At 34.3% G+C, this 17,500-nt stretch overlaps 1 protein-coding gene across 3 annotated transcripts; it reads left to right on the top strand.

Moving 5' to 3' along the window:
- The first annotated feature begins 4,261 nt into the window (after nucleotides 1-4,261).
- Nucleotides 4,262-12,497, top strand: LOC109169066 (E3 ubiquitin-protein ligase HOS1). Of its 3 annotated transcripts, none has more exons than XM_019317960.1 (11): nucleotides 4,262-4,578; nucleotides 6,218-6,608; nucleotides 6,927-7,061; nucleotides 7,148-7,323; nucleotides 7,618-8,022; nucleotides 8,112-8,270; nucleotides 9,055-9,549; nucleotides 9,777-9,914; nucleotides 11,007-11,674; nucleotides 11,847-12,007; nucleotides 12,057-12,497. In XM_019317960.1, exons 1-10 carry the CDS (start codon nucleotides 4,459-4,461, stop codon nucleotides 12,004-12,006), a joined length of 2,847 nt encoding a protein of 948 aa, XP_019173505.1. In that variant the 5' UTR covers nucleotides 4,262-4,458; the 3' UTR covers nucleotide 12,007; nucleotides 12,057-12,497. The 3 variants fall into 3 exon arrangements, with proteins under 3 accessions (XP_019173505.1, XP_019173504.1, XP_019173503.1); XM_019317959.1 differs by having other exon boundaries at nucleotides 11,847-12,024; nucleotides 12,058-12,497; XM_019317958.1 differs by having other exon boundaries at nucleotides 11,847-12,495.
- The last annotated feature ends 5,003 nt before the right edge of the window (nucleotides 12,498-17,500 follow it).

The raw sequence follows: 17,500 nt of genomic DNA, 5'->3' as shown, positions 1-17,500 counted from the left end.
CTAGGCCCGGCTGGCCACGGTTCTAGCCAACGGTCCCCTTGATGGGCCGTTGGCTAGGGCCGTTACATTCATCTGGTGCACACTATCTGTGCACCAAATGATCCATTTCATTTGCAATTCAATTTCAAGCAATTCCAACACATCCAAAAACATTATCAACACATCATAGACAAGTAATAGATCACTTCCTAGCTCAAACACAACAAAAATATATCATTTCTACTCAAGAAACTAGGCTTCACAGAGCCAAAATTGAAGAGGGAGTTATGGGGTTATACCTTTGTAGACTTCTTCTCTTGAGCTGGGATTTCACCTCTTCCCAAGCTAGCTACACCCTCCTTCACCTCCTAAACATCTCAAACAAACCACACATCAACTTACTACCAAGTTCTCAGAGAAAGGATGAAAGCTTAGGAGAAATGGAAGGCTAGGATTGAATGGAGAAAGATGAAGAAAATTTACTGTGTTGCCTCTTGATTTGCAAAGCTGGGATATGGGAAGCAAGGAGTGGAATCAAAGAGGCAAAAGTCTGATAAGGTTCATATTTATAGAGACACAAAACCCTAGGATGATCCCTCATGATTGGTGGAAGGTAAAAGGGTAAAGTTTGGCTAGAAAGTGTTCTCAGACAAGTTTTTGGAGTAGTGTGGTCCACCATGCTCCATGAACCAAGGGGCTAGAATTGATATTTAAAATGGTTTGGGGTTGAAAAGGAATTTTCCCAAAAATGATTTCCAAACAAACACTTGGTTCAGATTTCTCCCGGTCTCACTCAGATTGGTTTCTCAGTTTAAAACTTGGTACGCGAAGTACCCGAAAATTTAGGATTTTGGAATAAAAGTAAGTTTTGGTGTTGAATTGATTTAAAATATACTCAAAATAGTTTATTCAAACACCAATTTATTTTTTTAAAAAAAAAATAATGGAGTGAAAATGGTTATTTTGGAATTTCTTAAAATTGGATTTATAAAATTAAATTTTGGGTTGTCACAGGCATCTTGTATCCATGGTGAAACCCCTTATTCTTCGTTCCATGTTCGTCATGATTCTCTTATGTTTAAGCGTCCAAATGAATGTAGAGATTTTGTTTGGAACTTTTAGTTTCCAGACATCCACCCAATTTCCTGTTGCGCTGCCTGGGATCACCTTATTTATTGCCTTGTAGGTCGAGAAGACAATAAAATGGCCATTGCTTTCTAGTGTCCAGTGTGTAACACCCCACTTTTCGAACTCTTAATTATAACTCTAAACAATCATTAACATAAACTAAGCAGCGGAAATAACTAATAAACAATTAGTGGGAGTGTCACTGCCACAACCACCACTCTGTGGTGATTGCACAGACTAAGGGGTAAAACTAGAAATCAAGTAAAAGTCTGGCATCCATCATAAAAATCAAAACATAAGGGGAAAAAACATCACCCCAATAGTCTACATCATCCTCGAAACCATAATATCAAAATACGTCTAAATCCATAACAAAGACCACAAATAAACTAGAGTTTAGATATCTCCATCTACGAGACTAATCTAACTCGATCCCGTCACACTGCTGGGTCCACCTGAAAGGGGTTTTGCAAGCAACAAATAGACAAATAGGAAAAACACCCGTTAGCACGAAGCTAAGTATAACCACACTCAACCATGTAAAGTACTATAGAGTATACTTTGAAAACATTTGATTTCACAGGTATACAACAAACTCATCTCATATACATCTTTGGATCTATCAAGTACTTTCTAGATGTTTGCACCCTATAATATCAACTAGCATGCTCATAGACATAAGACTATTCACTTAGGTTCACAACATTATATTTCCTCAAATACTTATCAAACAATTCATACTTACAGATAGGATCATGCTAATAAACCATATAACGGGTATACTCATGCTCATATGCAATCTCGTGCAACTATATACTCATACTCATATGCAATCTCGTGCAGCAATATACTCATTCTCATATGCAATCTCATGCAACAACTTTTCTACTTCTCAAATGCATCAAATAATGCTATACACATGCTCATGATTTTCGAAAATAATACTCGGACTCACGTTGGCCCTTATGCATTTTTGAAATATGACTTATGTGAAATGCCAAAATGCTCTATAACATGCTTCTAAATTATGTATAAAAACCATGAAATACTCAAGAATATAACACCATGCTCGGTTTGCAACTTAGCAAATTCTATCCATTCTATAAACAAAATGTACTCCATTTCACCTTGATCAAGTATTCACAATCTAGTCATGCTTTCATAATAAAACATATTCTCAAATGATCATGCTTCTTTACTCAACAAAAACATCATCAGAACACTTAGTCAAATAACTCATCATACACAATGAACTAGCAAACATATACTCTGTGTAGCAAATCTCCACTAAAATCTTCATAACATACTCATTTTAGATCCAAATTCAACGAAATCAAAGCCAAAACGTGCGTCAAGACGGTTCCGAAGAGCCGAGCCACAAGGGCCCGTAACACTCGGCCCGAAATGACACGTAGCTGAGCCACAAGGACCCGGCCACTGCACAAATTCTCCTTAGAACCAAAGTCAGGGACCTGGGGCGGGACTCCTCATGGTCCGCCCCTTTGTATTCCGTCACTCCACCGGGACTAGGCGGCGGCCCTCCCCTAGGGTCGTGCCCTAGTCCCGTGCAAGCACAGCTCTAGCCGGCGGCCCTCCTGATGGGCCGTGGCTAAGGCCGTGACTTTGATCTGGTGCACATTGTGTTGTGCACCAGAAGGTTTTTCATCTGCAAAAACAAATTCATACACGTCCAAAACAATCTCAACAACTCACAAACAAATACTAAATCACTTCCAAGCATAAACACAACAAAATCTCATAATTTCTACTCAAATCTAGGGCTTCACAGATCCAAATTTTAAAGAGGAATCCATGGGGTTATACACTTTATAGATTAAAAGTTTTTAGTAAAATTTTTCTAGGGATATATAGTATTTCCCAAAATATACGATGCTACTAACTAAGTATTTTTAGGAAAATAATAGAATAAGTTCCAAATATCTTTGTGATCAAATATATATCTCATACATAGTTATATATGTATATATTTTCAAAATCAAGTATAACATTCCCCAAAACATATATACTCATATATATAATTCTTGAAATAGAGCTTTCTTAGTAAATCATAGCTTTTGGTAGTTTAAACCCTTCTCAAACATATTTATGATTTTCTATAAAAGAGTACCTTTAAAAATAAATAATCCTTCAATCCCAAATAATATAATATATACTCCAAAATAATTTCTCAAAGGTTGAATTAGCTCAAATGAAAGAGTCTTGGATTATTAAATAAAGGGTTAAAGGTTTGAACCCCACTTTAGACAATTTTTCTAGAGTAAAACGTGGCATAAAATAAAATCACACCAAGATTATCACCCTAGGATTCAATCCCAAACCTAACAAGTAGCACACTAATTCTTTAACCAATGTGCTACCAACGACCCTTAGTAATGGATCTCGTAGAGATCCGTAGAGATCCATTACTAAGCCCACGGGCTGGTACTCAAACTCCACAAAATTTCACAGCATATCAGCAACAACAAGCTTACATTTCATCATTTTAAACACCCAAAATACAAATATCCACATACTTAAACAACTAAATCATATACTTAGGGCAAAATAATATGTTTAGAGGAAGCGGAGGCGTGGGCAGTACTAAAAGTACTTAAGAGTGCTTAGGAGAGAGGATTTCAGAGTGATGCTAAAAAGATCGTTGATTCGTTGTGCATGGGGAAGGAACATGGGGATTATCGCAGATTCACAGCATGATGGCTAATCTCATCCAAGAATGTAGAAGATGGATTTTGAAGTCCTGGGAAGTTCAAGTTACGCATGGATTTAGAGAAAAGAATCGTGTTGCTAATATCTTGGCAAAATGGGCAAGGCTGTGTACTAGGGGCCTTAAAGTGGTTCACCAATTGATTGTTGAGATTGTTAAGCTTCTTGAGAATGATCTTCTTGAAATTCCTCAAGAATCGGTTATTTCTCACATTTGCTAGTTATGGTGTCCCCTCCCTTTTTTTTGTTATAAAAAAATAATTTATAATATCACGTGGTAAAATAATATTTAAGATTAAGAGTGAATTTAGCTCGGAAATAGTACTAAAAAGTAAAAACGATAAAATAAATTTAGGAAAGAAAAACAGAAATGAAATTATTAAAAAAAAAAAACAGAAAATAAAAGAAAAGCGGACAAGTGAGTCAAGTGATGAAGGGCACTCTCGAAAGAGTTTCAAAAACCCTTTCACACAGCTACTTCTACTTTTCCCTCTCTGGTCTCAATTAACCGGCGGCAATAACGTTCCGAAAATCCACTCAAAAATCTCCGGCTATATTCTAGGGTTCCGACGACGCATTTCCGAAACGCACAGTTTCGCTCTCTACACCTTCCTGAGTATCGACCAAATGGAGAGAAGATTCGAGGAATCCTCCTCCATTCCTTCTCACTCCACCATCAACGGCGGCTCCGCCTCTCTGCCTTATCCTCCAGCACGACCTCCGAACTACACTTGTGGCCGAGTACAGGTATATTTTTTTATGTTTGAATTGCACCAATTAGCAATATCTCTGTATTGGTAGATCCCTTAGGTTTCTTTCCACGCTACTCTCAATTAAAGCCGTAATGGAGCTGAGAGCATTGTTTCTTTTTGGGTTTTATGTTCTCTATTATGTGTGCTTCAATTTTATCTGTTTCTTATGATTTACTTTTTCTATATGTTTATAATACATGTGCCTTATAAGCTTTTGGCATCATGTTAGATGCTGTAGAATGTGCAGTTCAATGTTGGAATATAACTGAAATCCAAGTTGGAAGAGTTCCATTTGATGTTGGCTCGTTTTTATGGAGGAGGGTGGTATGCTTAGTATATGTGCAAGCAGATGCGCATCTGTATATTTAGTTGAGGCCTTGAGGGTGTACAGCTTGCATTCTTTTTCCATGTCTATGCTTCTATATTTTCTTGAGGGTTCATGGCAAAGTATGATTCATTAGGGTTTTGAAGGGTTTATTTTTAGTTTTTTATTTTTCATTTTTATGTTTTTTGCAACTGTTTATATTTGCTGCCATGCCTAGGTATCTATATTTAGTTGGGGCTGTACATTGGTATTCCCGAGCATTGGGGTATTTTTTTCCACTGTCTAGTCTCGAATGTAAATAACCTCTGTCAACAAGAAAGGAAGAGTTCTGTAGGAAGGTAAGGGGTAATTTGGAAGTGTATATTGAATCTAAAAACTTCCATTCATAAGAGTAGCATGATTATTTCACCTGTTGGTTTATCATGGTGAACTTTGAATAGGTGAGAAAGTGAGAGGTTGTGAGCAGTTCCACCATGTTTCTAAAGAACTAGTCCTCATTTTTCTTTTCTCTTGCTCTTGAATGCCTTTTTACTTGTAGAGAAGTTTTAGTAAACCAATTTTTTATAAACCATTCTGGAGGTGGGTAACAAGTGTGGCTGCCAGTGTTTAGTTTCACTATCATGTGCCTGGCAACGAAATATTTTTATTCAGGAATGATTAAATCCCATTAAAGGGTATAACCTTCCACAGTCTAATTGATTTAAACTTTAAACTTTAAAGCACCTAATTTCTAGTTCCAATCTGTATTACTTGTCCAATTTACTAACACTTTGAGCTAGTTGGTCCAATTTGACTCTGGACTATGCTTGATTTCTAAATTCTGGTACTTAAACGGACTAGAGAAATGACTGTTTCTTGGTTGAACTGGGTGGACCATTTTTAAAATATTGCGTTAAACTATGACAAGGGAAATTGAGTCAATTGAATTTTCTTTCCTTTACCTGTACCATTTGAGCTTTTTGCACCAATTTGTGGAATCAAGGGTAAACTTAATCAGGATTTGAGGAAATGCTTACTTAATGTGCTAGACATTTATAAAGTTAAGGTAATAATTTCCCATTCTTGGACTATCTAATTTTTATAGCATTAATTTGCTCAGAAGCAGCTAATTGCAAAGTGAAGCCTGAGGCTCCTAGGATTTTTCAAGTGCATTTTTCTTCTATTATATTCTCCCTCCCTTTCACACCTTTGAAGCACCTATCTGTGAACAATCATAAGCGTGACATGTCAGTAAATAATAAGTGTCTTCTCTTTCGTGACAAATAAGAATTACTGGTGAATCAGGAAACTACATTGTTTCTAATTACAGGGAGCATTGGAACTTTTGGCCTCAATTGATCCAATTGAACTCTGTGATGAAGCAAAAGTTGAGCATTGCCGAGCAACTAGAGATCTGAGAAGCTGTGGGCGCCATGTACAAAGTGTGTTAAGTTCATGTGGGCATGCATCTTTATGTGAGGAATGCAGCCAGAGATGTGATGTTTGCCCAATCTGCAGGGTTCCTTTGCCAAAAGATGGAAATAGACTTCGACTTCGTATCTATTATGAGTGCATAGAGGCTGGTCTTATCTCAAAGAGGTGTGATGACAGGTTACAGGAGAAGGAAGATGGCGAGAAACAACTAACTGCTGATATTCAACGGCTTTATTCCTTGTTTGATGTTGCACTCGAGAACAACTTGGTTTCTTTAATATGTCATTGTATCCTCTTCCTCCATTTTTATATATGATGCACATTGTCAGTATGTTTCCTAATCCTTGATATTGACCTAATTGACTTTTATGATTGTCATGTGATCATGTAGCTTATCCTTGACACCGTATGAAAAGGTAGATAGGTAAAATTATCCTCACAATCCCCTAAATATGCCTGAAAGGGTATCAGTAGTTTCATGTTATTAGTTTGTTGTTGGCCATGTTGGGAACATATTGTTATGACTACTCTGAAGTAACTACAGTCCTGCAGGTTTTTGAAATGATATATCATCTGTTCACTTCTCCTTAACAGAAAGCTAACAGATGTTACAGATGTTTGTATGGATGAGAGTGCAGTATCTAGTGATCCTGTGATTGCCTTTTTGCTTGATGAAGTGGTTGTGAAAGATTGGTGCAAGAGGACTTTCAGAAACATTCTGGCTGAAACTCAAGTGATATGTATCCTACGGATTTAACTTTGTTCAATCATAACTTCATTTTTATTAAGGGACTAGTGGTTTAATATTCCTTGATATTCCCAATAGATAATCATTCAGTGCATGGAATGGAAGAAAGCTTGAGCACACTTCTAAAGTTGTCTGTGAAATTATCTGGATTGTCTAATGTTATTGAAGTTTTGGAATCGTCATTTAAATATTCTCTTTCGGCAAAGCTTCATGATCTACATCATCTTCAAGAGTGTATACTAAAAACAAAGCAGGTAAAATTTTCTATACCTCCTACTCACCAAGCTTGTGTATTATTCATTTACATATGGATGTTACACTAATTATTTAATGCATTAAATTCCATATTTAGTAACCTATGTAAGTAAATTTGGTAAAAGAGTTTTAATATAGTTTTTACTGGTGTTACATGCAATCTATTCCAGATATGTGGACTATTTGATGATTGGATGGTTCATGTTTCTGGGAAATTTTGCTCAGGAACTTTTGTTATTGGGTAGTCTCTTACTTGATAATGACCTCTTAACTTGGCCTTTTGGAATATGTAGCACATGGATATGATGATTTGGTGTATACGACATAAATTTCTTGAGAATGTGAGGTCTCGCTTCCATGGTTATGTTGCTTCATGGAGGACTTTTGTTTGTGAAAGAAAATCTGCTGCCATCAAGCGTGCATGGCCAGATTCAGTAAATCATTCTGAAGAGGGAAATGGACGCACAACGCTTTTTATTGAAGATGCACTTACAAATCTTGAATCAGATCTGGGTGATTCTGATGAGGTCCAGGAAGAATTTGATATTTCATGTTTGCAAAAAGATGGAAGATCTTCATTTTTACGGTTAAAAATAGGGGGAATGGCTGTTTGTTACCCATTTGAAAATTTGCGTGCCACTACAGATATTCTCTTTTTACAGGGAAGTTCAGACCTAGTTGTCGCAAAACAAGCAATTGTATCCTTTTCAATTGTATTGAGTGAATATTTATAGTTATAATTTGGGCTGAAATTATTCTTTTCTACTATACCTTAACTCTTCCATAGTTTTTGTATTATATTTTTGACCGGCAGTGGACTGTACCTGACGAGGATTGGAGATACATTATTGACGACTTTGCTACTACATTTTGTGTTTCAAGGCACTCCATATTGGAATCCCTTGTATTTTTTCTGTTGGATGACCACAGTGATGAAGCTTTGCAGGTGATTTCTGTCATCCAAAACTTAGGAGTTTTAAGCTAATATATGCCATTCTTTCACCATTAAGCACCCTACTTCATCATGTTTTGTAGCCCTATCTTTTATTTCTTTTTATATAATAATAATATTTTTATTATTATATCATATTCATGCACTCAAAATTTTCATGCATGTTTTATTCTGGAAGTTAGAGGATAATATTCTCCAGGACTCACTTCTCAAGGAGAAAGACTTTTTTAAGGAAAATTACCAATTGAAACAGAACAACCAAAAGCTGAGTCTATTTTCTTTTTCCAAAAAAAAATATTAGTCCTATCATATTTTACCTGCAAGGTTCACATTTTCTAACTGAAGGTCAAACTAACACTTCTGACACTTTTTTATTCTCTTATTAAAAAAAGTTCTTACAGTTTTTAAATGTAAGTATGTAACTTATATTCAATAGAATTTTTTCATTTCTAAAGTATAAATTTTATTTTTCCACACCAAATTTAATTCATATAAAATGGAATTGTAAACCATTTGGGTCAACTGTCTTTAATTGAACCAGACACCTAAGATAAGGTGTATCCGTGTATGAAATATTCTACTGCTATTAGGGTGCATTTAGTTTCTGGAAATTTTTTCCAGAAAAATGCGTTTTTAGCACTGTTTTCCATTTTTCCATCTGGAAAATTGTTTTTCCATTTTTCCAATTCAACGAGGGGTTCAATAAAAGTTTTAGATTACTGTGAGAGGTGAATACCTTGCATCATTTCATATGCTGACCATTGACTTTTATCTCTAGGAAGCTTGCCGTCTTCTCCCAGAAATCTCAAGTCCCACAATTCATCCTAAAGTAGCTCAGGTTCTGTTAGAGAGAGGAAATCCTGATGCAGCTCTTATGGTTCTGAGGTGGTCAGGACGAGATGGAGTACAGTTGGTTTCACTAGGAGAGGCTGTGACTGCAGTTCGAGTACGAGTGGAGTGTGGACTTCTATCTGAAGCTTTCATGTACCAGAGAATGGTTTGTGCTAAAGTCATGGAAAAGAAGTTACGAGATGAACCATTTCATGATGGTTTGCATGGCCTAAAGGATGAACACTGTTCTTGGGATCTGTGGGTGGAAACTTTGGTCTCTGAAATTTGTTGTCTCTGCATCAGGAGGAATTTGGTAGATCGCATTATGGAATTGCCGTGGAACTCTGATGAGGAGAGATATCTTCATAAATGCCTGTTCGATTTTGCCATAGAAGATCCTTCAGCGGTTACTGGAAGTCTTCTTGTTGTTTACTATTTACAGGTACTAAATCTTCAATGTTTACAACAGCCGAATAATTATTTTTTCAAAAACATCTGCTCAAAAATAGCCTATTTGTTTCAGAACTATATTTGCTGCTGGCGAGTGTAACTGGCTGTTTACTTGTGCTAGTTTCCTTCATGTATTGGCCTCTAGTAATTAGAATTGCAATTTTGAGAATAGTCAGAATAAAAAAAATGACTTTCATATGGTTTCCTGTCTTCACTCAGCGTTATAGATACATTGAGGCATATGAAATTGATCGGAAGCTTCAAAGCATGGAGGAGAGTTTCATTTCTCAAAATTCTCTCAATGAAACTGTGTTATCCAGGATCAGATCAATAAATCATTGGAGAGTGGGTTTGGTTGTAAGTGGCTTACTCTTTTTCATTGCCTATCTTTCTATTAAAATTATGATTCTGGAAGTTCAATAGTGTTGTAGTGCAACTTTTAATTGGGAGTAATTGAGCTTGTGTATTTGTTAATGGAAGTTTGCTCAACTGTCTGGTCACTTTTTGTACATAGACTCTCTACGTAGTTTTACTGGATAAGATTGCATGGAATTTTCATGAATTTCTTTCTAGTTCATTCTAGAGGTGGTGTGACTACAGGCCATGGTGGTGTGTGTGTTTGGGGGGGTTGGAGAAAGGGGGAGGTAAAAATCATTTTGATAGAATATAGTATTCCATTGCTGGAGAATGCATTAGATGGTTTGAACTTAAAAGCAGCACAAATTGAAGGTTTTTGGTGACAATGGTGGAGCTGATTTGTTAAAGTCAATGGGGGTGTGGTTTGGGGGCGGGGGGGGTTTGAAAACTGGGGATTGGAATGAAAGTGATTATTAGTGTTTGCTTAAAGAAAATTAGAGCAAAGAATGGGAATAGAAATTGGGGAAATGGGTGTCAGCCATTCCCCATTTCATCCCTGGTTGTTTCAAAGTTCGAAACCACTTTTTGCCCTCTTCCCTCTGATCTATTTCATATATACACACGTACATGTCTAGATCATGTGTTTGTAACATGTATCATGTAGTATATAAAAACCATTAATGATTTTCATTTTATGTTATAATACCAAACAGATAATCGGTTTTAAATATCCAAAACCAAGTTTTCAATTCTTTTGTTTTTATTCTGGTTCTAATTTCCATGTTGGATCCAAAAGCTTCCTAAATGTTCACTCGGTGTATTCCTAGAGGCGTGAAGTGTCACATTAGTTTACCAATACAGAATCTCCCTATTGGAAGATCATAATTTTTCATGCTCTGATACAATACAAGTTTTATTGGTATTTTCCGGCATTTACCTGTTTCTGGAACTTCTATTTTACTTTTGCATTTTTTTTTTTCAATTTATTATGGAGTATTATTTTGCTTTGGAAGGCGTAGCAACTTAACGTAGTTCTTGCAGATAGTAATGCAATCAATTGAAACTAAGATTAGATGCTTTGTACTTCCGCAGGGCAAGGGAATTGAGTTGTTGCCAGGTATCCTTCAGCATCAAATAAAGACTGGAAAATTGCCTGAAGTCGTAACTCCTAGTAAGGCAATGGAGATTTCTGCAAAACCTGATGTCCATGTTTCTCAAGGACCTATTTTGCCCAGTTTATTGGCACATCCCCCTGCTGATCACGTGGACAATGCAATTGTTTCCCCTAAAGCTTCATTTCTTGAGACTCCTTCAAAATTTGAACCTTCCAACCTTTCTTCTATCTTTAAGGTGGTGGGGAGCCATGGTCCTCCCAGTCAACCTATACATTTATTTGATGATGACGATGCAGAAAAAGCTGAAAGTGGACTTGTGAAGAGTTTAAAGTTTCATGAGTTCACACCCCGTACTAATCGTCATATTCACTCTCCAAATGCTGCTGCGTCCTTGTCAACAATTGAGAGAAGTTCATCAAGGGTGCCTCGCAATAGCCGCCTTCGTAATTACCAAACCAACAAAGTTTCATCTGAGAGAGTGCAGAAGGTATTCCTCAATGAATCCTTAATTTCTAACAAACAGGGCTTGCTCACAGATTCTGTTGAAAATTTGGACAAGAATTTGTCTGCTAAGCGTGTGCAACCAGACATAGATAGATCGTGGATTTTGCCGCCTTCAAATGATTCCATGGATTTCTCGTGGAGGTAAATCCTCTTTCTTACCAAGAAACAGAATCTGCCTTTCGCACTTGCTCTCTTTTTAGATCTGCTTTTGATTTAGACTTGCTCAGTAACTGAAATATGAATAGTATTCGTATTTAACTATTACTCTGTACCATCACCATCATCATCATTCATTGTATCCGTTAATTGTCAGCCATGGGGAGGACATAAATGCTAATGGTGGATCCAGGTGGAGGTCGGATGACACCAGTGAGGATGAAGATTACGCTACACCAGATAGACTCGCTGGATTTGCAGCATCTCATACTACAAATTCAAGGGGTGTTAGAAGAGGAAGATTTTCTAGGAGATGAGGCATGTATGCCTTATTTCGTATAAGTTAAAGTATCCCTATTAGGCCAAGGCATAGAATCAATAAACTCTCTACCCGGTATGGTGTTTCATTTTGCCCAGCTTGGACTCTGTCGGAGCTTTTGTTCTCATGAATCATTTCACGACGCAATGTGCCCTTAAAAGAATGTTCTGAGGCCAAGATATACATATATATATATATATATAATTTGCAGACAGAGAATATATATCATATTTTTTGTATCTGATTGTAGCAATTTGAGGCTAGATGGTTTTGTATCATCATCTTCTATTTTCCGAGTTTCAGAAACTTCTCAACCAAATTCTGTAGATAGTGTCAAACAGTTATTAGGCAAATTAATGTTCAATCCTTTTTTTATGCCATGTTATGAATTACAGAATAAACCATAGTCCTTGTAGTATTAAGACATTCTGAATCTAGTTACTCTATTTACTTTCTTTGGTTGGAATACAAGCTCGGTGGATCCTAATATATGTTTAATTTTTATTTTTTAGTGTATTATAAATTTATTTTTAGTAAGAGTCTGTATCAATATATTAAGAATCTATTAAAAAATAAATTGTAATACACTAAAAATAAACATACAATATACTCCATAAGAAAAATGAATTTGTATTCATATTCATCTTGCTACTTAAATTTTAGTCTATGGTATTAATCATTGTGTTGCGCGTTGGTGGTGGCTAAGAAATGCTTAATGGGAGGGTTAGGTTTATTTATTTAGTCTGTTTTTGATATCTTATTGTATAAATCATAAATGTCAAGTCTGATAATTTGTTTACTATTGATACTTGTTAGTATTTAACTTCTTTTTTGGTAGGCGTTATTGGTTCTTTGTGTTTCAGTAGGTTGAGAAAGTATACGAACAGATAATACAATGTAATAGAGCCAATAGCATTAAAAAAAAAAATTCTTTTTTTTTAAAATAAAATAAAAAGTAGAATATATTTAATATTGGTCGCCATCATTGTTGGCGGCATGTCGGCGATCCACAATCGTTGGTTCGGCCGGCAGTAATTGACCGCTGGGATGGGCATCGGCGTATATATAGCGGCAGTGTTAATCTGGCGGCGGGAATTGTGTTGTTGGCCTGCAAGTGTTGTAACCCGTCTCGTTGAAAAATGAATAACATTTGATGGATAAAAAATTTTAAATAGAAAATTTATAAAATGTAAATTGAGGATTATTATTAGTTATTTATATTATGGACTAGGACTCACCTTCTATAGTAGATTTTGGTTTAAAACTGCATCAAACAATATATCTCTTTTGAGTACACATCAAACAGTATATCTAGGAGTGAAAATAGGTCGGGCCAATATCAAGGGACTTACGCAGCTTGGTCTAATCTAAGCCTAACTTCACCTAATCAGATTATTTTTGTATGTACCACAAATAAAAAGTACATTATTTGTGTACATAAAGTAAATTATTTAAGTACAGAAAGTATTTCAATAATAATAATAATAATAATATTTAAACATTATATATTGGAGTTATATGTTAGTTATTTCTTAAAATATAAATATCAAATTTATAAAAATGTTTTACATTATTATTATTATTATTATTATTATTATTATTATTATTATTATTATTATTATTATTATTATTATACATTTAAAATTATAATATAAAGTAGTAATATTGAGCACTTATTTTTTGCGCATCGCGCATAAAAAATACTAGTTTATATATATATATATATATATATATATATATATATATATATATATATATATATATATATATATATATATATATATTTGTGTGTGTGTGTGTGTGTGCGCGCACGCGCGCGCGCGTGTGAAATAGATATGTTAAGTTTTAGTGTCTGTCAATGTATTGAGTGAAGACCTGATCGAGCAGATAATACACCAGAGTCTTTTTGGAAATTAGCCGTTGAACTACACCGACTTATCTGGGATTATCTGGCTGAGCAGTTACAGTACATGAAGTGACTTTACAAGAAAGCCTCTATCTATGGTGTACCTCAAAGGGTAAGACAGTAATCTTTTACATGAAATTTTTAATATTATTTATCTCCTACGAGTCAGAGTCTATATACAGATAGAGAGGTGATTTAAGAAAGGAGTAGCACTACAACGACCTATTGCATAGTAACAACAGTGGAGGCAATGGAGTGAGATAATTGATAGACCCACAATTAATCTTGATTTCTTATCACAGTTTTTAATTTTTCTAAAGTTTGATTGCAATTGAGTACGCGTGTTTGTGACACTATTTACACACTTGTTATGCTTTACGACTGTAACTATTTGTCTATTATTATTGTATTAAATTTAACTTTCTCCTCATAGTTTTTCATGAATGCTTATTCCTTGATGTATTAATACATTTTTTTTATTCATTGATTCTCGATTTACCCTACTTAACATTAATTTTTTTTTATTAATTAAATATAAATATAATTTTAGCAGTGACACGATTTGAATTGATTTAAGTAGGACAAAAGCTTTGGAAATGGTAAAATAAAATGCGAAAAGCGTGGTAGGACGTGTCGTTGTATACATAAATTGGAGTTTTGGACACCTAAAATGAGGAACCTTAGCTCATGTGGAAAACATTATCTTGTACAGCATGACAAACGTGGGCCCATTTTAAATACAGCCCCTCCAGCTGGCTCGGAGCCTCGGATAAGCACGTGACCTTTTTCTTCACTTCTCACATAAAGTTGTGATACATTCTTTCCCAAAAGGGCAGTATGGTACACATGGCACCCATATTTAGATACTTTTTGATACGCCACGTATTATATTGTCCAAACTCCATTAACACACTTTTCTTTTTCATTTTTTATATTATCTATTACTGTATTGTTTTTATTCAAATATAACTTTTCTGAGTATACCATTAACCAAATGTTAATTAATGTATTAAAAAGTTCATTCCACAATTTTTAGGTGCAAAAAGTGAAATTCTTCACTTCCTAGGCTCTATACACATGTCCTATAGAATTGTAAAAGAGTTAAAACGATATTGATTTAACGAATTTTTTAATAAGAAGACGGATGTCTGATGCCCAAATTTGTTTCAGTGGAGGTAAAAGAAAATCAATGCTTTCAAGATTCAAATTCAAGACACTTCACACACTAACATAGACCTAACCATCTAAGCTAACTCATTCATTGGTTCAATTTTGCACGTCTAATATTTATACACATTTAGTCTATATATATATATATATATATATATATATATATATATATATATATATATAAGGGGCCTATACATACAATATATATAAAGGAGATGGAGATGGAGGAAGAGGGGCAGCTGCCTTCACTGCCCCCATTGTGAATTCGCCCCTGCTCATAAGGAGTCATCATACAAGAAGGTGAAACTCCCACATTGCGATGATTAAGATTTATTTTCTCAATTTCTTTTAAGAATACGCATTGTATTGGTGTTTCAAAAACAAATACATAAATATAATATTCAAATAAAATAATAAATTTTATTATTAAGCATTGTAAAAAAAAAAAATATATCTGAGCAACCAAGCAAGAAAAACTAATGTAATGCTAGTTTGCAATTATATATAAATTAAAAAATTATTATAATAATACCAAATCATATGATAATGTTGGTATTTACTTGTTAAATAATTGTCCAACTCAGTGAATTCGAATTGAGTCATCATAATGGTGGATTAGGTAATATAACTGAGTAAAATTACTACAAATTTAAATATTCAATACAGAGTATTGAATTGCTAAATTTTAAAAATTTGAATGCAATCGCAACAAAGTGTATAAGTTTATGTTTTTTCTACCAAAAAATCATTTATAAATGAATAAAAAATTAGTCAAATAAAATTAAATAACTTTTTTTTTAAATATTATCGACTCTATTACATTGTAATATCTGTTCAAACATACTTTCTCAACCTAATAAAATACAAAGAGTTAACAACATCTTCATTAAGACTCGACCTCATGACATCCCACATGAGAGAGAGGTCACTAATTACTTAAAAAGAATTAATACATGATAATTAGAACCAACATTGCCCCATAAGTTACGGGAAAATTCCAATATATTTGACCAAACTGTGGGGCCTACAATGAGAAAAAGAATAATTAACTTAGGGGCCGTTTGGTTCACGGAATGTCAGATTACCTTAGGGAATGTTGAATTGCTGGGAATGTTAGATTGCTGGGAATGTTAGATTCCTGTGTTTGGTAAAAACTGAGATATATAATATAAACATGTTTGGTTGAAGTATTGTTATTTATGTTATGATGATTATTTTACTTTAATACCCTCAATATATTTTAATGCATTTCAATATTCCAATGCATGTAACCATGCAAAATTTGATATATATATATATATATATATATATATATATATATATATATATATATATATATATATATATATATATATATATATATATATAATTTTCATTCTTTCATCCGAAAAGTTGACTCGTGACTTCATACATACAGATTCTTTAATTTCTACAAATTCAAATGTGGCTTCCACAAAGTTGATTTTTCATGTTAAGCAAAGTGAACTTAGCTTGCTTGCTTTAACCGAAAGGTTAATTTTGATTTTTTTATTTTTTTTATTTTTTCGGTAAAAAAACAAAGCAATGTGATGGAAAATGAAGGGCAAAGTTAGTAAAATGTCAAGGGAATCTTTTAATACCTAAGAATTCTAAGGGAATCACATTCCCTTCAAAAGAGGGAAAAAGATGATGTGGAGGGTAAATTTTATTCCATGGGAATGTTGCATAACTCCAACCAAACATAGGAATCTTATATAACCAACCAAATATAACCTTGGTTATCTTAGATAACCCGAACCAAACGCCCCCTTAGGGTGAAGGATAGAAGGCTGCGAGATTTGGATAAGTAGGGGATAAGGTTTTTTAATGTTTTTTTTTTTTTTTTTTCCCCTTTATTCCGACTAATAAAATAAATAAATAAATAAATAAAGGTATGTAACCTATTATTCGTTTCTAAAAGAAGAATATACCCCTTGGGCCTCCGCCACCTTTGCCGTCGGATCTGCTGTCTCAAACAAGATCTGAAAATCTAACCGACTATTTTTATTTTTATTTTGTGAAATGAACCTAACCGACCAGTTTTGTTAACCTAAATTAATTTATATTGAGGTTCACATTGGTCTTTATGGACTGCCACCTCTTTTTTTTTTTTTCATTTATATTAAATATTTGTTACAAATTATTTGGTATATGAGAATTTCAATTCATTTCCTACAAAATATCTTAACTTTTAAAATTATTTTGTTTGCTTGAAGGGATTCCTTCATTTCATGTAATTCTAAATTTCTAATTACCACCCTTCCCTTCCCATGAATTTCTATTCTATGCCGGATGTAAAGAAAAAAAAAATAATGAATAGATAAATTTACCCTTGTTTTAATTTGCTTGCCAAATACCTATGTTCAAACCAAGGATCTTGTGGTTCAATGGTATTTGG

This window comes from Ipomoea nil, unplaced genomic scaffold, assembly GCF_001879475.1.
Source record: "Ipomoea nil cultivar Tokyo-kokei standard unplaced genomic scaffold, Asagao_1.1 scaffold3245, whole genome shotgun sequence".
Classification (NCBI taxonomy): domain Eukaryota; kingdom Viridiplantae; phylum Streptophyta; class Magnoliopsida; order Solanales; family Convolvulaceae; genus Ipomoea; species Ipomoea nil.
Note: the sequence above shows the minus strand (reverse complement) of the source record. Positions and strands in the feature narration are given on the sequence as shown.